At 36.8% G+C, this 22,971-nt stretch overlaps 2 protein-coding genes across 3 annotated transcripts; one reads left to right on the top strand and one right to left on the bottom strand.

Moving 5' to 3' along the window:
* The first annotated feature begins 919 nt into the window (after positions 1-919).
* LOC120419505 (uncharacterized) lies at positions 920-21,032 on the top strand. Its single transcript, XM_039582202.2, has 4 exons — positions 920-1,581; positions 10,441-10,908; positions 15,154-15,412; positions 19,631-21,032. Exons 2-4 carry the CDS (start codon positions 10,653-10,655, stop codon positions 20,466-20,468), a joined length of 1,353 nt encoding a protein of 450 aa, XP_039438136.1. The 5' UTR covers positions 920-1,581; positions 10,441-10,652; the 3' UTR covers positions 20,469-21,032.
* A 334-nt stretch (positions 21,033-21,366) lies between these two features.
* Positions 21,367-22,343, bottom strand: LOC120419506 (mitotic spindle assembly checkpoint protein MAD2A-like). Of its 2 annotated transcripts, none has more exons than XM_039582204.2 (2): positions 22,121-22,343; positions 21,367-22,062 (listed from the first exon to the last, which is right to left on the bottom strand). In XM_039582204.2, exon 2 carries the CDS (start codon positions 22,046-22,048, stop codon positions 21,488-21,490), a length of 561 nt encoding a protein of 186 aa, XP_039438138.1. In that variant the 5' UTR covers positions 22,049-22,062; positions 22,121-22,343; the 3' UTR covers positions 21,367-21,487. The 2 variants fall into 2 exon arrangements, with proteins under 2 accessions (XP_039438138.1, XP_039438137.1); XM_039582203.1 differs by having other exon boundaries at positions 22,128-22,340.
* Positions 22,344-22,971: the final 628 nt, after the last annotated feature.

Genomic DNA, 22,971 nt, shown 5'->3' with positions numbered 1-22,971 from the left:
TCTGCATTAATGATTTTTCATTTCAACGTTATGTATCAATGTTAATCTTAATCACACTCTCTCAAACTGGTCACAGAGGCAAGTTTAGAAGAAATTTTATGATTTTGGAGTATGGATTCAGTTTTCACTGTCCAAACACACTGTCCAAACAATTGGGAAAAATTTCCCGTTTTCCGGGAAATTTGTAACCACGGGAAATTGGACGCTCTAATGTGGGCAAAGTTATAGGTATTTAATTTTCAGAAAAATTGGCTCGCGGAAAAAAAATTTACGATTTTGTAATATTTTTTTTCAATCCATATTTTTAAAATTTCTTGATGTTTTCGTTATGTTTAGGGGACGAAAAACCGCAAATTTTGAGCCATAGAAAAAAATGGGCAAAAATTTTGCCGCCGAATAGGAATTATACTCGATCATATTTTTTGACTTCAGTTTTTTATTTAAAATAAAATTGGTAATTAATAATGAAAATCAAATGGTTACCGTACACACAAATCGATCACAATCCAAACTTACAACTCAACCTGCTCTACACCACCTCAGTTCCATCCTCTAAGCCTAATCCTCCTCAGCACCGAGCGTGCGCGAGCGAGAGCGCTGCTGCAGCTTCCAAAAAATATGAAAAAAGAGAAAAATCAATTTTTGGTCATTAGTAATATTATTTATTACACCAGGCCAGCAGCTCAACCCGAACTAGCCGCTGCTGCTGCTGAACACCCGAATCTGTAAGCCCCGAGCAGCCTCATCCTCAACACAATAGCGCACTCACATACGCAGATGAGCCACCTTCAGAGAGAGAGTGAGACGGAACATGTTGAAGCCTGCCATGGGACGGAGAGGGACGGGGCAATATTTTGGCAGTTTTTTTTTTCTGGGTACACAGGCTCAGGCTCGGGCGTGCGCGCAAGTACCCAAAATAGTTGGAATTCATTGCTCGTCCGGGTCGGTCGAGATACTCTCCGGGTCCGGTCAAGGTCTCGAAACCTCGGGAATTAGGGATTCTACTTAGCTCTTGATCCGGTGCGTGTGTTAGTGGTGGGATTACGCGATATCGCGAGGATTACACCTCAATGTGAATTTTTGGATTACGGTGATTTTTGGTGAAGTGCTGTGGCAGTGACTACGATACGGCTGCGGTGATTGCTAAGATAAATAATTGCCGAAGAGTTCGACGCTGTTTGTGGGCACCGCGCAGGTTCCGAAGCTGAAGAGTCACAGTAGGCTTAGCCCCGACGAAGCTTAAGCCCTTGTTCTAATCGCTAGTAGTAGTGTGTACTGTGTGAAGAGTACTGCGAGTGTGAGAGAAGAGGAGTGTGTTGGGCGCTGAAGAGCCCATAGCACCATCCCGGAACGGAATTTCAAGTGGCCACTTTGCCCGCAAAAGCTGGTTCCCGCCTCAAGTGGACAACCCAAGACACACGTTGGAGCAAGAGTGAGCGCGCGCGCAAATTATCCAACGGATTCTGGCGTGGTCAACAGCAACACGTGGTGACAGGCCGTCGTGGAGTACCTGAGGAATTCACCGTCGCAGCAGCAGCAAAAAATGATGTCATTACACTAAATGACCCGTTTCCCCCCAAAGTGCGTATTGATGATCTGTTACCCAGGCTATTGAACATGTTATTAACCACCGTCATTAATTCAAATAGTCTCGGGCTTTTGGGTGAGATTTTTTGTCCATCCCGTCTACCCGTCGTAATTCTGCTTGTCAGCCCGTGGCCAGTGGCCAACTTCTTCAACTACCTGTCCAAATAGTCCAAACGGCTGGTCCGTCCCTCCTCGAGAGGCCTCTAATCGCTCTGTACTCTTTTAAGAAGGAGGCAACACCTCTTCTTACCCCGCTTCTTCTTCTTCTTCTCCATCTTAAGCTTGAGGTCCACTGGAGAACCGGCTTAAGTTGGACGACGTGACCATTTTCATATGTGTTTAATAAATCCGATAAAAATAATAACAAAAAGTACTCGGACGACCACAAGTACAAAAACGGGCAACTAGCATTGTCATTGTCGAAGGATTTAAGGTTGAGGGAACGGAAGGGAAGGGAGGGGGAAGCACACCCGAAAACACTAGTGCTCGTATAGGGACAGATGGGGTCACGCGGGTCGGAGAAAGCTAATTTGCGTCAGCAAATTATTTGTTGTTTATAAGATTGCAAATCTTTGACACACTAATATTTATTTCCTTTCTTAACATTAAAGGTTATTAAACTAATTTTACATATGCGTAAGTTACTTTGATAATTGTAGTTATTTCAACTTGATAACAAACAACCAAATTTGAAAATTAAGTTAAACCGGCTCGCTCTAACAAATGTTGTAAGCGTGAGCAGGACATACTGAATGAATGCATTTGATTCTAAGATCTTAAGAAAGTCTAGGTTTCACCTTGAACAACCTGGCCGAATAACAGAATTGTTTTGAATTTCTTATTTTCCCTCAATCATCAAAAGACAACATTAATGTTTTTTAGACATGATTTTTTAAACTCATTTTTAAAATATCTAACATTTAAGAATTTTTTAAATTTTAGACAACAGATTCAAAACAACATTGAAACATGACATAGACATTATACAGTCCAAACTCCATTATCCGAAGCCTCGATTATCCAAAATTTCGATTATCCGAAGTTCGATGTTCCGAAGGTTTGTATGAGAATTCGGATAATAGTAACAAGCAAAAAATTTTTTTTTCATTTTCTGGATTTTAATTACGAATTCGAGTTTCATGACCCCATTCCGGTCTAATTTGAATTGTTGATGGACTATTAAATTACCGAAATCCTTTTTTTTATATTTTATCATTGCCATTTTGGCCGCCATCTTGGATCAAAAATTCTAAATCACTTGAGAGTAGTTTAAGGCTTGACAATCATAAATAAGACAAAGGAAAAAAAATCCAAGGCCTTCGGATAATCGAGTCTGGACTATATCTGCACCTCGAGAAAGGATATTCTGATCGATTTGGTGTTTTCGGCAAAGTTTCAGGATGTGGTTAGAACCTTTCAGAAAAAAAAGTTACACTCTAAAAAAATTACTTATTTTTAAAAATAACTTTGATTTTGGCACTTTTCTAAATGTAAGTGTTCATTTAAAAATCTATTTTTTTAAATGAGTTGAACAAATTTCACCCATGTTTCACCTTTTAACATTGGGTAAAACTTTTCATTTTCATTATTTGCAAGCCCTTATCTCAGCAATTAAAGGTCGGATCAACGATGTCTAAAAAAGAAAATTGTAGAGTTTTCTCAGCTTTCCAATATATTTGTTTCAAAGACGGTCATTTTTTTTTCTAAAAATATAAAGAAAGACAATTTTGTTGAATTAATTAACTTAAAAATGGCTATAACAAAAAAAACGATGCACTTTACCAAAGCTTCACAAATTGACTTTTCGATTAAGAATTCCATATTTTTTGATTTTGTTTTGTGAAAATTTTAAATAGTTTCCAAAAAACCCCTTTTTTCAAAAAATCATTGTCATTACCAAAAAAAAAAAACGTCCATGTAACTGTACAGCTCAAAAGTTGGCACATTTTTTCTACTAAAACGGAAAAAAAATAAAAATTTAAAGTTGGTAAATTTTTTTTGTTGATTAAAAGTTATTTTTTTTAAATTAAAAGTTTTTTTTTACATTTGCATAACATTTTGTAGTCCATCGCATAGGTTCAGAGTCACCCCGACTAACATGATTAGTTTAAAAAAAATCTTTCGCAAAAAAGGGAAATTTGGTAATCTTGAAGAGCGGAAAATTCTTGAGCAAATCTAAGGAAATATTTATTGATTTTTATTGGGATATGGAATCTATATTTTAAAAAAAGGTTACCCTTATTTTTCACTTACGATTTTTGGGATTAACGTTTGAATTAAAATATATTTATTATTTATTTGTTATAATTTCTTTGAAATCATTCCTTCACTTTCTAGGCAAAGGAGTAATATCTGATGTGATTATTTCCAAAATCTTAAAAAAGAATATTTGGTTTGATTCGGCACATTCTATACTTTCTCCTCCTCCTCTCTGTCAGATAGAAACAATATCTGAAAAATTGTTTGCGCATGACACTTCAATGAAATATGTTATCTTGTTTGAACAGAAGAAAATATGGGTAATGTTTTCTTAGAATTAACACAAGAAACCAAAAATAAGCCCTGCTTCTTAAGTTTCATTTTGAATTTTCTATCGCTTTTTAATTATTTCAGGCCAAATTTTACAAGAAAAAAGTTTAAGCCTTTTAAAATTAATTTTCAAGTTTACCGTAAACATTTGAATCCATTTAACTGCCCATGTTCGCATAAATGTCCCATATGCAAAAACAGCAAGCTGCGAAAAATGCTAAACAAGTTTGTCCCACACATAAGGCTACGTGTTAAGTTTTCACGAAAAAACTGGATTTCCTCCTGATTTCTAGAACAAAGTACTGGATGTTATATGCTCTTTTGAAAGAGCACACGATTTTGAACCAAACTGCATCAATAACTCAAAAGTGACGAAAATGCATATGGGACATTTATGCGATCATGGGCAGTTAAGCACCTTTAAAATATTTTTTTTTTGCATGAAAATATCGTAGATTAGCTTTACATACCAATTCAACATTCTCTGAAAATCACAAAAATATGATCAAAACACACAATTTCATGATCATTCTACCTATCGGGACATTCGGCCTACTGAGCAAAAGACAAAATTCGACCTCTTGAATTTCTTTTTCGGGATTTTCGGGATTCTGCCTCATTTTCATCCTATAATTTTTCTTAAAAATCTTCTCTTGACCGCTTCCGGTTCCTAAAGATCCAGAACTGTGTATATTTTTAACTGTCAGAAGGGTCCAATTTTAGTGGTCATTAGAAACCGAATCCGGTGCCTCGTAGGATTTGACCATATCATGTATTTTGGCACGATGATGTAATTGGGTGATGCCTTTAAGTTTTACTTCAATGGAATATGGAATATCTCCGGTAATATCGGACTATATTTCTGGCTTTTTGACAGTTAAAAATATAGACAAATCTGGATCTTCTGCAACCGCAATCTTCCAAATTGGTCTACCAAAAGTTAGAAGATATTTAAGAAGAAAAAACAGGGTGAAAATGACCACCCGCTTAAGAAAAAAACCAGAACGGTAAAAGACATGACTTTGAAATATGTTTTTTACCCATGACAAAAAAATAACTTTGATTTGTTTAACAAATTCATATTTCAACAAAATAAATAACTTTTTTTGTAACACTGAACCTGATTCTAACTAATAACACATTCTATATATATTATATTGACATAATTAGCTCACATTTGAGGATTATGTGATCTACTTTATTTTGATTACCTGGAATGTGATAATTGATAGGACAGTCAGAAATTCACTTCCTTTCGAAAGTGGAAAACTCTGTCCTAATTGTTAGTGTTTCAAACAACATTAGATAACCCCACGAATCCACGTTAAACTCTAATCCACTAGTTCGCGGTGGCACACAATGCTTTCCACGTATGTACGTACACCAAAATTTTTGTGACGAAGCATGACCAAACCAGTCAGTACTTGTTCAGTCAAAGTTAGAGTACCAAACGCAAACGCTGATCATCCATCCTCCAAAAACAGGTCTTGGTGGATGCTGCTGCGGCTAGGCACACTCCAAATCAAACGGACAAAAAGTACCACCAACCAACCAACGAAGAGAAAAAAACCCACTGAAACCCCCAAGTTCGACACATTTTAGTGGGATGATTTAGCGAGTCTCGTTCATGTACACACGTTCACGTCTCTTTTTTCGGGGAGTCCACCAACATTTATTAGTTGTTAAACATAGAGAGTAAATGAAGTAATAATAATCGAGCCGTAGCCAAATGGAAGGTGATCAATACACACCTCTCGCGCGAGAAGAGACTTGGTGCGCGTCATTACAGCTATTGTACGCCACCTCCACCACCACACCTTGATCTACCCTCCTTGACGATGTACATCGAGCAAGATTTTTGGCTGTTTTTTACCACCCTCTGGACACTGCTTATTTTTCTCAGTATTTTGGGTGTGAAATACTCGCGCAATCGCAATCGAAGCTTCGGCGTTTAAGTTTAAGCCTCTAAGCTTCGAATTGTTGAGTTAGAGAGGTGTGGAAGAGATGTTTAGTTGCTAACTTGAACTCAAACTGATGATGGGTGATGGAATGCTGAAATTCTGGGGTCCAATGTTTGCTCAATAAATCTGGCCAATGATTTGGCTAACGGATTTGCTGCGAGTATAGTGTGAGCGCGAGATAGATAGTATCTTCCTTTCGCAGCTATCGGAGATCTGGGAAGAAAAGGGAGAAGGTTTTTCGAGGTACATCTTGAAGTGCCATTCGGGGCTGAAGATGTTTTTGCTGGGCGCTTGGTTTGGATTTATTCTAACTTGAAATATGCTAATCATATCGGAGCTGGATGATTTCATGTGTTTGCTTTTCAATTGAAGTGTTTTTCTGATAATTTGAACTTCTTTCGCTCTTGGTGAAGCTGGCTGAAGTTTGTAGCGTCGAGTTATCGTTACCTGAAGTTACTTATAATTTCTTTATGGATTTGTTTTTTGCTTTTTGTTTGCCTTTATCGCAATATAAAACAAGTTTTTTTACTATTCTTTTGCATCTGGACACAAATGGTTTTTTTTATCATTAAATTTAAGAAAACTAAATAAAAATTCCCGAAAATATGGCTGTTGCAAGCATTTTTCAAAGTTTTGTCTTCAAATTTGACTTCAAATTTTTGTTGTGATTTTGTGATTTTTTGCACAGCATCGCAAAAAGTTTGCATAATGCATTTTCCAACAACTTTTTCAGATCCGAGGAACAAAAACTTTGAATAATATTTGCATCGGCCTAATAACATATAATATCCATAATACGAGGTTTTCAGAGAACTTTTTCCTAAAGATTTACTAATTAAGATTTTGCAATGAAAATCTAGAAAAATCACGAACAAACCAATATTGGTTCTTCAAAATTAAATTAAATTAGAGTTAAATTCAATATAAACAATGTAATGGATTACGAAAAAGCCACAGGATATTCAATTTGAAAAAAAAATCACGTGCTTCGATTTGGTTCTAGTTCCCTGGCCAAAATAATTTGACCGATATTTTATGTTTGGCGATTAGGATGGTCCTATCTGAAATAGATTGGTCCAAAAATTTGCGTTTTTTGACGACCTTCAACTTAAAAACACGTAGAAATCAGAATAAAGCAATTCAAAATAAAAACTCTTTCTATATTATGATAGGCAAAACATAGCTGAATACACTTATGGATTTAATAAAAAAAAAAGATGTCTTTAAAGAAATATTTCCAGAAAAAGGCGATTTTAGTACATGGAACAAATTAAAAACAGCATGCGTCTCCATCAAAATTTGAGAACTTATTTCTATAGAGAAGCATATTGCTTTCAGTTCGATTAATGTACAGAAATTGAATATTTGTTTTCAAAAATTCAATTCAATTCAATTCGGTTTTCTTGGTGAATTATCAATATACAATAAGTTCTTTTGGAATACATAACAGAGTTTTGGAGTTCCTTTCAGCTGTGTGTTACATCATAATCTATTTTGTAACAATTGTTGCTTGTGGCTAAGGGGTTACCGAAAGTAAGAAAAAGTTAAGGAAAAAAAACTTACTGCAATTGCAAGGGAAAGGGGATAGAAAAATAGAAAGCTTAAAACTAGATCACAGTTTTTTATCCTTTATAGATGTGCTTAATAATCAGCTCCCCGAGGGCCAGAAATTGCTCCGCCTTGTTACGGCAGCTCCGAAATCGCGTCATCATCTCCCCCGCGAGAGCATAGAACTCCGGCAGGGTGAAGAGATCTTCCCCGGTGACGCCTTGCTGGGTCGCATCGCCGCTACCGGCAGCGACCACGCTTGCAAACAACCGCCCCCATCCAGGAGGGAACGCTGGGTTGTCCGCTGGAACCGTACGCTGGCCAGCTGCAGGAACGGCTGCGCTCGTACTTCGTTTTCAAAAATAATGTCTCATAATCCTATTAACCCTCTACAACCCAACCCCACCTCTGTAGGGGCTTCGATCTAAAAACTCGTCAAAAATCATTTTTTCAGCAAATGTATGATCTTAAAAAGCATTGGAAAGAAGAACTCTTAAATTTTAGGGGTTGAAAGTTTGACTTGTTTTATGTGACTTTGCCAATGTTTTTAAAAATGTATTTTTTTAGAGGTCAACTTTGGCTGTGTTTTTTTTTCTAACATTTTCTATATTTATGAAAAAAGAAGTATGCAGTAGTTTTTGTTGTTTCCCAGACTATGACTCTACGCATTTTTTACAATTTAAATGACAATGGTGCCATTTCATGGCAAAAAATGTAAAAAACAAAAAAAATGCATAAGTGACTTACAGTACATGAAAAAATTAGAAAGGCAAAATGTGATCATATTAGGTGAAACAATAAAACAAATACTTCAAAAAAATAAACATGATAAGTAAAATTGAAATATAAAACAAAACCAGAAAAACATAAAACAAAAGTTCCTCAAATGACCTCCTGAACACGGGAAAAATAAAAATTTGGGCAGTAGAGGGTTAATGGTTATCCACAATAGTTGGAAAAAAATAAATTTAATTTTTTGTCAATCAGCTTCAAAAAAATTGTTGGTCTATGATTGCATTCATCTTTATTTTGCAACGCAGTGTGATAAAATTGGTTCAGCCGTCTCAAAGATATAATTTTTGAGAAAAAAGAAAAGTTTTTGCGAATAACTACCCTATTTCCGATCACCCTAATTGCCCAACCAAAAAATACGTTTTAAATTGTTTTGGCCAAGAATCTTCCATGCTAAATTTGAGACTTATCAGTGCACTATTAATGCGGAGTCTGCTGGTTTTGCGAGAAATTGTTGTCAAAATGTATTTCAAATGCTGATAACTAATACAGAATTTTTCTAATTTTTTCTTGGATTTGGTCGAAATGGTTGCCAGATCTTCATAGTTTAAATTTTAAACGCCTCGAAAAACAAGCTTTCCAACGCGACAAAAAACGGAAAGATCTGGTCACCCTATCTCAAGATATTCGTACTTAAGTAGAAATCAGGTCTTTTTTTTTTGGGAAAGCGGTTAGCGATGGAAGAATCATCATCAGAAGAAAATCTTTGAACGTTCATCAAGAGAAAAAACCTTAAAGGAACCTGGCTCTCCTCTCTCGCGTTCGAAAGATCGGTAAAAGGAAGCTAAAAAATCATCATCTTGATTATTCGGCGGAACATCTTTTTCTCTATTACACTTGCAAGTGTAAAGTCACACGTCGAAAAATGACCTGTCACTTTTTGTGGATGGGCAATGTGTGTAAACAAAGAGATTTAAAAAATTCAAGTGGTACTTACATGGAAATTAACAAAAAATCATCAACAGATTGGTTTCCTTTCAGAAGTTTGGGAGCGATTTTTTTTTGCGTGTTTCGCCTCCTCTCTTTTTCGCGGGTGAAGAAAGTTCGCAAGCGAAAAAGATTTATTTGCGATAATTTCATCCCTGAAGCAATGAATTCCAGCGTCCAAGGACTTTTTTCAAATCTATTAGAACAATTCTAGAGTTTTTTAAGGTCATTTGAGCTATTGTCTTTTATATGTTTGTAGGACCTTTAAAAAAACTTAAATATTGTAATAAAACAATATTTTTTGCTTTTAGCGCTGCATACACAAATAAATTAAATTATTACAGTTAAATAATAGGTACAGAAAGCATTCGCATCAAGATGTTTCATTGGAAATATGACTTATTAAGAAAAAAATATAACGATACGAATAATGGTCTTATTGATCAAACTGCGTGTATTCTCATTTTAACACAGCATATTTCGGTTATTATTCTACAGTCCTGACTCAAAAAAAGGAAATTTTCTATCGTTTTCCAGCTACTCATTTTCCGACCAGAGAAAAAAAAAAATCTAATTGAAAATTGCACCTTAACTGCATGCGTATGTGTGGCAAAGAAAATGCCGATTTACATTTTCCCATCCCATACATCGATCCGACCGCCAAATGAGCACAATTAACGCCACCGATTATCTTTACAGTGTATCGACATTTTCGGCCTTTTTTTGTGTTACTCAAAACGGCATCATTTTCCTAACGGTTGGACAAAATGTTTTTACTTCCTCGTTTCGTCTTTCCGCGCGGTGGAGCAGCATAGTTTGGCTTGATTAATTACCTATCATTGAACTCGGGTGCATTAATTGATAGCTTTTCCGAGAGCTTTTATGTTTTGCGCGGGATTTTTTTGCCTGCCTGCTTGCTTGCTCAGCAATTGCAGCCAGCAGCACATATCGTTAGCAGGCGATTTGGTGAAATTTCTGTATTTAACCTGACATGATTCCCCTCGCAAACCCGTTGAATAATGGGTGTCCGAAAAGTAGCTCATTTTTTTATTTTTGACTTTCTTCTCTTTTTTCGATTTATCACGATTTTACGCAGGATCACCACCATCAGCATCCATGTGGACCAAATCGTCGACCAAAGAGGCAGCTAAATAAGTCCAAATCAAATAGGCGCTCAAATCAGAGACACCAAGAAGTAGCAGGTAGAGGAAGTGACCGGAGACCAAAAATTCACACCAAGCAAAGGCATACAAAATAACCAAAAAACTGGCGGACTCGGCGGAAAGTCAGCAGGTCCAACATCTCAGGATGCTGCAAAGTACGTTGGGCTCGGCCCAGCGGTTCAAGAAGCGCGAGCGGACGCAGAACTGGGCCTACGAGGAGAAGCACTTCCTGTTGGAGCTGTGCCGGAAGGACATGCACATCATCGAGAACAAGCGGCTGGACAGTGCGTTGACGTCGCTGAAGAACCGGGCGTGGAAGATCATTCACCAGCAGTTTGCGATCGCCTTCGGAACCGACCGGAACTGTAACCGGCTGAAGGAGCAGTGGAGGCGGATGAAGGGTGAGTGTTTTGGAGGGGGGAGTGGGTTAAATTTTGGCTGATTTTAGCGTGACGTACTTTATGGATGAAGCCTAAGTTGAATAGTTAATTATATTTTGTGAAGGGCTTAAAATGTTAGTAATTTTAGTCAAAAATGTATGGAATCTTAGACTTTTGCTGAGTAATTTATTCAGAAAGTTAGTTTTCTGAGTTAAATCTAATTATAAAAATCAAATTTCTGAAATTAAGCTCAAGACTCACATGGGCCACGGCGTGGCTGGAGCAAAATATTATAAACCGAGATACTCTATCGGAGATTTATACGTAGAAAGTTGTGTTTTACCGGCCTGATTCAGAATTTATAAATATGAAAATATTCTATCGGTAAAATTTGCGTTTTTCAAAATTTTAAGGTTTTTGATTTTTGGTACAGATTTTTAATTGATCTGGTCTTATGGGTGTATAGATTTATTACCAATTTGTAGAGAAATCTCTCACCTTTGAAAAGCTTTTCAGGGTTTGTAAATCCGTTTTGATTGTCAAAAGATATACTACTTTTAAGACAACTGTATTTTGGCTGATTTTTGAGTGACAAACAAGGTCCCTGAGGTTCAAGGTCAAACGAAGTTCGCATAAAAGTGGAATATCTTTCGATAATCAAAACGGATTTACAAACCGTAAAAAGTGTTTTAAAGGTAAGAGATTTCTCTTCCTATAAGGCGAGATCAATTAAAAATCCGTGTGTGTGTGTGCGTGTGTGCAACCAACCAAACGGGACCACGCGGTCACTTCTTACAAATTGAGTTGTTTCCATGTATTTTCAGATCTACATTCTATACATGCAAATAACTCGCATAGGCATTTGGAAGGTGTTAGCTCTGCCGAGCTTCGGTGACCCATTTCTACGCTGGCTAGCCGAGCGCGAGGTACTTCAGCTTTATCGACAAGCCCCGCCCTGAAGAACGTTTGCACCAATCGGGTTCAAACGTTATTTAGAACTTCCGAACCCTTGTCAAATGGACAAGGACCCAGCGCGTATATAGTTGATAGCAATAGTATTCCTAATTCCATTTATAACTCACCAAGCCGTGATGGCCTAGTGGTTAGCATTTTTGCTTACCAATCCAAAGGACGGGGGATCGAACCCCGACTCGAGCGAGTTTGATTTTTCGTTCATGTTCAGAGTTTCAAGATTTGTAATTACTATACTTTCTCGTTGGGAGCAGATGGGAATCGAACCCAGGACCATTCGCTTACAAAGCGAACACCGTAACCAGTCAGCCACGGCCGCTCCAGGCGAGATCAATTAAAAATCCGTACCAAAAATCAAAAGCTTAAAATTTTTGAAAAACGCAATTTTCACCGATAGAATATTTTCATATTTATAGATTCTGATCCAGGCCGGTAAAACACAACTTTATACGTATGAATCTACGATAGGGTAACTCGGTTTATAATATTTTGCTCCAGCCACGCCGTGTATGGTGTCTTAAAGTTAATAATTTTGCTTTTTCAAATGTTGGCCATTCACAAAACAAATATGCTGTAATCTTTCTAAGAATGGCAAAAAGTTCATTTGGTTTATGAAAAAAAAATCACGAAATTAATGTAGAACTTATCATTTAAAAAAAATTAAGAGATTTTAATATTTAATACATTTTTACAACAAGCAATTAATGAAACATGGCTCAACTCATTTCAATATTTTTGGGAAGAACCGCTTTCAAAAATAAAATTTATGACAAGACAGAATTTATTCAAAAAGAGAAACTTCTAAACTTCCAAATTAAAATTTTTATTGCCTGTCAATATGACAATTAAAAAAATACTAATATTTTCCATTAATTTTCATATTCTTAAAAATATAGTTTTTTCAATTCAGTTTCTTGAAATTTTCATTGTATTATAATTTTCATTGCAAACGTTCTAAAATTTTCTTCAAAACTAGTTTTATATAAATTACTAAAATTTTCATAATTTGCAATATGGTTATCAATTAACAGTTACACAATTACGCAAAGGTTTTTACCGATTTCCATTTTTTTATGTTAAACACTCATATTTTCATAAAATGCGGTAATATTTTTTTTAATGATTTGCAGTACTTATATAAAAAGACGCAAAATTAGGTGTAGACTTTTACTATGTAACAATTTTTTAGTGAAAATTAATAATAATAAACCCGTTTTTTTGTTAAAATTTCAGACAAAATTGTAATTTATTGAAAATCTATACAGAGTTTTTTGTTGTGTTATACCCGTAGTGCAAATTATAATAAAAATGAGACTTTACCAATAAACCTTGTAATGCAGTGCAAATCCATTCCAAATAAAGTGTTGCAACCAACTGTACGGATTTTATTCTGACCGTACGGAAATTCGACCTTGTTCACGGATTTTTTGGCTGCCGGATTTTTATATGGTTGTTTCTCGTATATTACGGATTTGTAGGGAATAAAATTATGATAATTATTCCATTTTATCCAAACTGCAATGCGATTTTTTCCTTTAATAGTCAATTTCTAACGATTATTTTCAAATTCAAATTCCTTAAAACCAAATTGAGTGTGAGTTGAGAAGAGATTTTGCTGATCAAAAGGTTGTGAAAATCTGAATTGATAAATGTTCACTTGAATACAAATCAGAGTGACATTATTCGTGAAAGACAACTTAACATTTCGTAAACTTAGTTTACAAAAATGTTGAAGTAAAATAAATTAAGATTTTTTTCGGCAAATCTTAGTTTATGTTCAGAATGTTTTAAAAGCATGCAAGCCATAATCTGATATCAATGTGAAGTTTTGTATGTTGTAAATACCTCATATTTTTTTTGTAGGTTATAAGAACTGGTAGCCTTATTAATACTCATATAAACTGCCGCTCAAATCAAGTCCGTCCCATATGTAATTTCGTCAATTTTGAGGTAATGATGCAGTTTGGTTCAAAATCATGTAAACTATCAGAAAACCAATAAAATGTAATACTTTGTTCTAGAAAACCGAAGAAAATCCACTTTTTGTGAAATTCTAACACGTAGCCTTGTGGGCGGAACAACTTTGACACGCGTTTTTCTCGGCTTGCTGTTTTTACATATGGGACGGACACGATTAGAGTGGCAGTAAAAGAATTATAAAAATATGAAAGTTAAAAAAACTTATTTTGTGAAGTTTTTTTTAAGAATTTGTAATTTTATACATTCAACATTATCAAACAATATGTTTTAATTAATGTTTTCAAATCCTGAGAAAAGTTTAGTTGAATAAGTAAACTTTAAAAAAAGTTACTTTAAATATGTAATCGTCGGTTGTCGCTGATAAAATTATCGTGTCTCGATAATGACGAGGATGCCTTGTCGGTATCGGCGATATACTTGACAGTTTGAAATTTTTTAACATTTTTTTAAACAGTTTTCTCTAAAGATTTATGAAGAATGTGTAGAGGGAGCATTGCTAAATCTAATCTAGAGGGAGCATTGCTTAGTGATAAATCAAAATATTAAAGCTCAATTTAAACAACGAAATCTCACCCTTCGAGCTTCTGAAGTTTGCATGAGACAAATGTCAAAATGCATAGAGAAATGCTATATTTTCAGTTTCAAGGCGTATTAGTTTTCCGATACTAGCAGTTTCTCCGATATGAGAACTTCATTATATGTATTTGAGAAAAACTTTTCCTTAGTTTTTCCACTTGAAATTTGAATCACTCCACAATAGATTCGTTCCAATTTACGATTTTCTCTTCATTCAAGGTCACATTTAACCTGATTGAGCTCCTCCATACCAACACCCTTATTAAAACCCATCAATCGAACTCACCTTCGGCCTCGCAAAATGCGTGCGATAGTTATTGCTTGTTCCCAATAGTTTTACGCACTCTCTCGCACTCATTTTCATTCATTCATTTTTTTTTTGCTCACTCCACCAATATATTGATTTCAATAGGCAAAGCGAAAGACCTCATTATTTGCCCCTAAACGGTTGATCGTAACCCACAACACAGTGCTGTAGAGAGACCATAGATCACAGACCCGCACAGACTGGCCGAAAATAGGCGCCCCTAATGTCCATATTCATTCGGATTGAGAGAGCAAATCGCATCAAGAGAGCAAGAGGGAGAAAAAAACGCGATGCGCGCCCCCTTAAATAATACGGCATTTAACACACTGATTACCGCCAATTTTCCCGCCTCATGCCTCATTTTCTCGTCTGTTCTCTCTCTCTCTCTCTCGGTTTCATTCATCGAACGCGAAACATTTCTTCGAAACCAGCCTGCACACGTGCCGAGATGCTCGACTACCAGCAGCGGATCCAGCGGTACGGCCAGGAGGTTGCGGACCGCAAGAAGCCCAGCCAGTTCACGTTCGAGATCTGGGAGTTTATGCAGGAGGCCAAAAAGGTGTGCAAGAACGAACTGATGGACGACGTGGACTACTCGAAGATGAAGCTCTCGCTCGAGGAGAACCTGCCGCAGGGCGTCTCCATCAAGGAGTGCAGCGACGAGAACGACGACGAAAGCTCGTCGATGTGGTGAGTTTCGTCAATTTTCTCATGTTTTTGAAATCGTTATGCAGGAATACCCTTTTTTCATTTTATGACCAAATAATATCCGTCAATGCTTGTTAAAAAATATAGATTTTAGTATTTTCTTCTATAAAACTGTTAAATTTGACAATGTTGTTAAAAATTCCATTTTTACTAAAAACATAATTCTGAAAAAAAAAATCAATTCCATTTATAAAATGAAAATAAAATTACCAACAATTAAAGGGATTGAACAAAATGAACGGACCAAGCAAATATTTGTCAAAACTCAAATGCTCATGCACATAAAAAAATACATCAGGAACTTGTAAATTTAAATTTAAATTCTCTTCAATGTCTGTTGAATTTCAAATTTTTACGCATTATTTTAAGAAAATTACCCAAAAGAAAGGTAATATTGGAACAGCATCTAATGTGGGCAGGACAGGGCTTTGACATCCAATTAAAGCTAATTAAAAGCGTTTTCATCTGAAATCGAATGATGAATAGCTCAATAAGAAGTGAGCAAGCAAGTTTCTATCAAAAGTTTTGCAAAATTAGTTGTTTAAATAGTGAAAATCAGCAAATTGGATGGAGTTAGGAGCGAGTGCTTAACCTGCCAAACATACGAGAATTTCCCCTATAAGACCAAATTTTCAACCTTCCAAAGTTCAACTTTTTTATTCTGTGTAACTTTCCATAGTAATGGTCCTTGTCCACCGGAGATGTTCTGGGGATTCCAGGACAATGTCAAAAAGCTGTTTTATTCAGAGCGTGTCATTTAAACTGAGATTTTTTTAAAACTTATATAACATCTGGGAATAGTGTAAAAAAAGTTTAACTTTACATCAGTGAATGGTGAAATTTCATCAGTTTCTGTTGAATTTAACATTTTTATACATTTTTCAGTTAAAATTACTTAAAATCTTTAAAAAATCAACTTTTTCTGTGTAGATGTTCACTTTATCCATATTTTTTTTCCAAAAAGTACAATTAATTATTAGTCCAATGCCACCTAAAGCATGAACAGGTTTCTGAGCATGAGCACTTCTTGATTTAAATCGTAATCAGTCGCTCAAACTTCTGGAATTTTCATGGAAATTTTGGAGATGCTTTCGAAAACATCATTTGAAGAGTTTTCAATTCAAGCCACATTGGAGCCTCCCAGAAGATCCCCCAGGGAACCTGCAATAATGGCCATTATTTGCATGATTAGTCCAAATCACTTCATGTGACGGCTCACTTTGATATTTTTGTTTGAGCAAGCTATTTGAGTACTGTAAACCGGGGTGACATTTGTAGGCTGAAGAATTGTTTGCAAAAAATAAGAATTGAATACAATCAGAATGATATGGAATCAAGTATGGAATCGTGCTGAGCCTGGTAGAGAAGTGTTCAAAGTAACGTCATGATTCGAATTCCCGGACGCTTCGAAACCCGGACACTTCATCTTGTTTTATCAATTATTAGGATATAAGTTCGCATTATGAATGTCAAAACTGTGTTATTTGATGAATTCCAACATCAACTTTTATTTAAAGTTTGTTTAAACGCTGCAGTTAATGCCAAAACAATTAAATACAATAAAATTATAAGTTTACCAAAAATGCGAAACATTTCACTTGAAATATTTCATAGGCATTCGATGCACCGGGAAGACAAAGCAGAAATTTATGGTTTCGATTTTCTTAAATTCTAGCAAATTTTTATATAAACTATCGATTGTTTTGATATTAACAGCTTATTTGAGACCTAAAGAATGCCTTTCACTAACATTTCAGTCCAAATTTATGCGATTCATAAGTAAAATCGAGTGTCCGGAATTCGAAGCAAAAGTGTCCGGATTTCGAATCAGCTTTTATCAGTGTCCGGGATTCGAAGCACAACAAGTCATTTTAATTTTAAAATTTTGATGAAAAATTGTTAGAAAAGACATATTTTGCATGCATTTTCCTGAATCTGACTGTTTATACTACAACCTGATGATATTTCTACATTTCCAACTTATTACATGATTTGTTGCCAGCTAAAACAAAAATGATATGCTACTAAGTGTCCGGATTTCGAATCATGACGTTACCTCAAGAAGTAGTCTAGTTTTGAAAAGTTCCAAAAGTTAGCTAACTATAATTATGAAAACATTGATAAATAGAATTAGTTAAATGCTCTCATTGCATTGAAAATGATTTCGAATCATAAATCGGACTGCATTATCGGATTCTGTGGAAAATTTGACACTAAGAAAAGCTACAATTAATTTCTAGGTTACAAGTTCAAAACGTTATAACAGGGATTAAACGTCAAACAGGAAGTCTCCAAATCAAAAGTGCTCCGATTTGGCTCAAATTTGGCATGAGCGATTAGGATGCTCCTCTTCGAAATAGGGTGGTCAAAAAATTGCATTTTTCGTCGATTTTAGCAAAAAGCACATTTTTTAAAGAAATAATTTCTCCTAAACGGCTGAACCAATTTTAAAGCGCTACATTTCAAAAGAAAGGCTATTAATTGAGCTTTTAAGAAAAAATATGTTGAGGTTCGTAAAAACTAGCTGAATATATGAAAAGGTCCTATGAAAATTTCATTTGCTAATTTGAAGGTCTCGAGTCCAAAGAGCTCATATCTGAACATATTTTTCCCTTATTGCTTGTAATATTTTACAAAACATATCCAAAAATTGCGAATATCCACTAACTCGATTCGGAAATATGATTTTTTGAACATAAAAAATGGGTTTTCGACACGCCGCGCGCAGGAACAGGAAAATGACGAAAACAAGAAAAAATCAACATTTTTAACTAAACCTGCAATAACATGAAAATTTCAGCGATGGACCTTTTCAAATATTCAGCTAGTTATTTCGAACCTCAACATATTTTTCCTTAATAGCCCAATTAATAACCATTCTTTCGAAACGTGATGCTTTAAAATTGGTTCAGCCGTTCCGGAGATATGATTTTTTGAAAAATGTGCTTTTTGCGAAAAATAGATATTAAAAAAAATATTATTATTTTGGAACTCTCATGCCAAATTTGAGCCAAATCGGCTTTTTTCAAAATGTTGAAAATTCCGTCGACACCAAATTTCCAAATCATCTCCATTTCAGTCAGAAAATTATTGCAAAAACACGTATTTTTTCGAATGTTCGAAAATCAAAGGGGTCGTATTGCCCCTCCGTCACGAGATATCGAAAACCGGATGTTGGATTCGTGGATTCGTTCCGAGAAAAACGCGGTTTAAACCTCAAATAAACAAAAAAAAAAAAAAAAAGAGCACGCAATGTAAACAATAATAAACACATTTTGTTTGTTTGACCATTCCTTGCATTGACCCAAAGTTCGGTTGAATTTAGTTGCCGGAGTCTTGAGTTATAATTACAAATGTTTACGGTAGCCGAGCTTGTACGTGTGTCAAACGCGTTCTGACCTGAAATCCCTTTGGATAGCTGTCGCACTTACAGCAATTTTCAGGGTGTGTCAAGATAGCACGACAAGATTGAAACTACTTACATATAAAAAGCGTCAACAATGCATGGCATTTTTTTCTTGGTTTTTATTGAATATCTCAGGATTGGAATCAAATTTTGGGGATCTGTGAAGGTCAAAAGGTGAGGCATTGTGAGCTTTATTGAAATTTCAATAAAATTTAAGTTGGAAATGCAAATTTTGACGATTCTAGGAATTTTAAATGACTAATTTTTTTTAAATTTTATTTTTTTTCTTACTCGAGAATTGTTTTTATTACACAACTCGACATTTTTAAAGTTGATGTCAGTAGACAGTCCAGTTCCGTCAAGGTATAATAGATGTTAGATATAATGAATTTTAGTAAATTTATTGCTTAAGAATAAAGTTGTTCATTTCGGGAATAAATGCTATGGAATCATTATAGAAAACCATGCGCCTTCATTGAATTTCTCTTTCTCAGAATAAAACAATGCAGGTGCCTGGCTTTTAAGCACGTTTTATTTTCATTTTTATCCAAAAGTTACAACTTTATTGTTTCGCAAAAAAAAAAAAACACAAAAAATCAATTCTGACGATTGGAGTGTGTTCAGGGTGCACAAATCTATACTACCTTGACGAAACTGGACTGTTTACTGACATCAACTTTAAAAATGTCGAGTTGTGTTGTGCAAAAACTCCGGGTAATCGAGGCTTCGGATAATCGAGTTTGGATTGTAGTTCTAATGCAAGTTATCTAACTTTTTTTCTTTCTTCCCCCCAGGGACAAAAACTCGACCAATCTGTGCGAGGTACAAATCAAGGAGGACTCGTCAATCGTCGACGAAGACGAGGGGGACGACGGTGGCTACGACAAATGTGGCGGTCGTCCGGCCAAGTTCCCGCGGTTGGGCGCGCTGCCCAGTTCGTCACCGTATTCCGTCGCCGACAGTGCCGCCGCCAGCAAATTCAACGAACTGCTTGCGAGCAGCTTCGCCAGCCGGATCAGCGAGTTGAGCAATAATAACAACAATGTGGTTGGAGCGGGTGCGAAAGGGGTGGGCCTGGGCGACCTGGAGAGTTACTCGCGGTCGTTTGGGGCTGGAAGCGACCCGAATGTGTCCGATGTACCTGTGAACATGTCCCAGACGGATCTGAGCAGCACGCTTGAGGCGTTGAATATCTTGAAGAGTCGTTTTCACCGGTTGAACGAACTTGGGCAGTGGAAGAACGCGTTTCACGAGGTTCAGAACTTGAGCACGAATAGTCACCACCACAGTGAGGGTCACCAGCATCGGCAGTCCCCGCAGCAGCAACAGCAGGTTCATCATCACACGCGGGAGCCACCTCTTCATGGGCGGGAACTCCAGACGGCCAGCTCACCGATTCCGGCCACGGTCAGTGCGTCGGCCACGACAAACAGTAGCAGCAGCAGCAACGGAAGTGCGAATGCCGCCGCTGCCAAGTTGGCCTCGGAACAGCAGCAGCAGCACCAGCAAAGCGAACACGAGGTCCGGATGGAGATTCTGAAGTGCGACCTCGAGACGGCCAAAATCAACAAAGAGACCGCCGAAATCAACCGACAGATTGCGCTGCAAAAGTTAAACAGCCTCAACAGTTGAGCTGCAGCGCTAGCTAATCGCTGAGTCGGAGCCGAGTTGTTATAATATACGTAATTTCATTCCAAAATCAGTAGCTGTAGTAGTATTAAAACCCCTCCCCCGTCGTACCACAGAGCGATAGATAGATAGAAAGAGAGAGTAATTTTCTAGCAAATATCTGCTGCTGCCCCTCAACGGTTTCGTAAACCGTCCTTACCCTAGATGGACCACGCGGTCGATCGCAAAAGATGCTAGTACCGAAAACTAGGCTTTTCACACCTACCTCCTACTGCATTTAAGTTAGGTTTTTCGAAAAAAAAGAAGAAGAAGAAAAAGGCATAATTATCACTCTCTTTTTTTGTAGAACAAATTAATTAAAACAAAATCATACGCGTAGCAGCAGCAGCAGCCTCAGCAAAGTTCGGTGGGAGAGTTAGGTGTTATTATTTTAAAAGCACCTCACCACCAACCACCAACCCCTCAACACATGTAATATTTAATTTAATGTATCTCACCTCGAAGTAATAACTATGAACTTATATAAAGGTATAACTGAATAAAAGCCAAATCCAACACTGCACCGTGTGTAACTGTTTTATCTCGAACCAAGAGCTTTCTTTGCATATCTCTCACGACGACGACGACGGATCGCTGCTGAACCAAGAAAGTATTGATGGAATAATGATGATGACACTGGTCCAGTGGGCAAGCAATGCTTGGCGGCGGCGGCGGCGGCCAAAAAAGGGAGGGTGCGAACTGCACCAAATGAGGATGGGTGCGAGCAACCTTAATGCAAGAATATGTGGTCCAAATTGCAGATGGAAGCTTGTTGGATCTGGGGGAGGTAATTAAAGACAGACGTGCGCGCGGTACGCCCTTTTGAGTGGGAATTTTCGTGCTTTCAATTATCGGATGATACTTAAAATTATATGTTTATTTTGATATTTTTCGAAACTTTATAGACTTACAAATAAAAAAACATCACAAGGACAAATTCACAATAAGTTATCAGGTAAAATCTAGTTCCACAAACAGAACATTCACATCTCACGCGCCGCCTCTTCTCGATACGTAACAACCGTTTGCATCTGGTGCAGCCCGGTCGAAAACGGTCGCAGTCCCAGCTGCTGCGGATTGTCGATCGGATCCAGTGGCTGCCGATACCAACCGGGTGGGATGGGCACCCACTCCGGAACATCGACTGCCATTGTCCACTCAATCCCGTTCGGCGGTGGAACCGGAAGACAGCTGATGGAAGCCGTTATCTGCTTCATCGTTTGCCGAATTTCTTCCTGGATTCGAGCCGGGTTCTTCCGGGACGTTGTAACCGGTTTGTGCTCCTTCCAGTCTGGCCCTACCAAGTCTTCGTTTTGGACTAGGAACTGCCAGCGTTCGATGGCGCGCCCGGTCGCCCTGTCCTTTAAGGTTAGGTAAACTTTAATGTCCGGAATTAGCAGTGGGAGCACTTGCTGGATGTAATCCAGGACATTCTGTAGTCTGTTCAGGGTCGTGTAATCTCTAGACACGAACAAAGGCATTCCGTAGTGTGAAACAGTAACGAACTGGCCTCTTGGGCAAACATCACGCTGGTACAGGACCATGTTGATTGCGTAATCTGTAATCGTAATCAATTTATTCAACCTATCGAAACTTGAAATGCACTTGGTAAGTACCACTGACCCATGTATTCAACTAACAACGCTGCAGAACTGCTAAGTGTGATAACGTTTCTCTGTCCACTGACTGACATTTTAAATTAAAAAAATTAAGCAAACAAATTATTCAAAAACAACACAAAACAAATTTTAATTAAACTTAGTTCCAAACTGATGTTTCATGGGAAACTGTCTATTGTTATAGAATGATGATCTGTCCAGCACGATGGTTCGTTTTCTTTTATCGTTTTTTTTTTTTGTATTTTGTGTAGTGTCTACTTTTATAAATTGTTAGAAAAATATTCAAAATTTGATTTGTTATAAAATTAAAAAAATACAGTTAAATGGAAAACATATTAATAATCGTTATTTGAGAATTGGAGAGTAATTGAACGGTTATTGCAAAAATGGTTTATATCCGAAGGCCTTGGCAAAATTTTACTAACGGATAATCGAATCACGAAAAAAAAATCGTAATTGAAAGACGCAACTTTTGGTAGCCAAACATGTAGGGGGAGGGGGGGTAATATGCACCCCCTAAGGGAAAACTGTGATTACTCAACCATTACTGCATTACTTTGGAAGAATTTTGTTCGATGTTCTAAAACAACTGTTATTCTTCGTCATCCATGTGAAAAAAGTTTTTAAAAACCTCAAAATTGTTCGAAAATATCAAATTTATAAAAACATTTTTGATTCAATTCAAACAACCATGCGGGGTAATATGCACCGCAACATTGGGGCAAAATGCACTACAACAACGGGGCAAAATGCACCACAACATAGGTCATCGCTGATTTTTTTAATGTTATCGCAGTTTTAGTGAATAAAGTTGATTTTTACCCGTTTTCGTCATCGTATCTCGGAAT

Source organism: Culex pipiens, chromosome 3 (genome assembly GCF_016801865.2).
Source record: "Culex pipiens pallens isolate TS chromosome 3, TS_CPP_V2, whole genome shotgun sequence".
NCBI classification, from domain to species: Eukaryota; Metazoa; Arthropoda; class Insecta; order Diptera; family Culicidae; genus Culex; species Culex pipiens.
This window is presented reverse-complemented; position numbering and strand designations above follow the sequence as displayed.

Coding starts and splice junctions, on each gene's coding strand:
- LOC120419506 (XM_039582203.1), bottom strand. CDS start 22,197: ATGTCAGTCAGTGGACAGAGAAACGTTATCACACTTAGCAGTTCTGCA. Junction 22,063..22,127: donor GTTGTTAGTTGAATACATGG/GTCAGTGGTACT, acceptor TTACGATTACAG/ATTACGCAATCAACATGGTC.
- LOC120419505 (XM_039582202.2), top strand. CDS start 10,653: ATGCTGCAAAGTACGTTGGGCTCGGCCCAGCGGTTCAAGAAGCGCGAG. Junction 10,909..15,153: donor GCAGTGGAGGCGGATGAAGG/GTGAGTGTTTTG, acceptor CTTCGAAACCAG/CCTGCACACGTGCCGAGATG. Junction 15,413..19,630: donor GACGAAAGCTCGTCGATGTG/GTGAGTTTCGTC, acceptor TCTTCCCCCCAG/GGACAAAAACTCGACCAATC.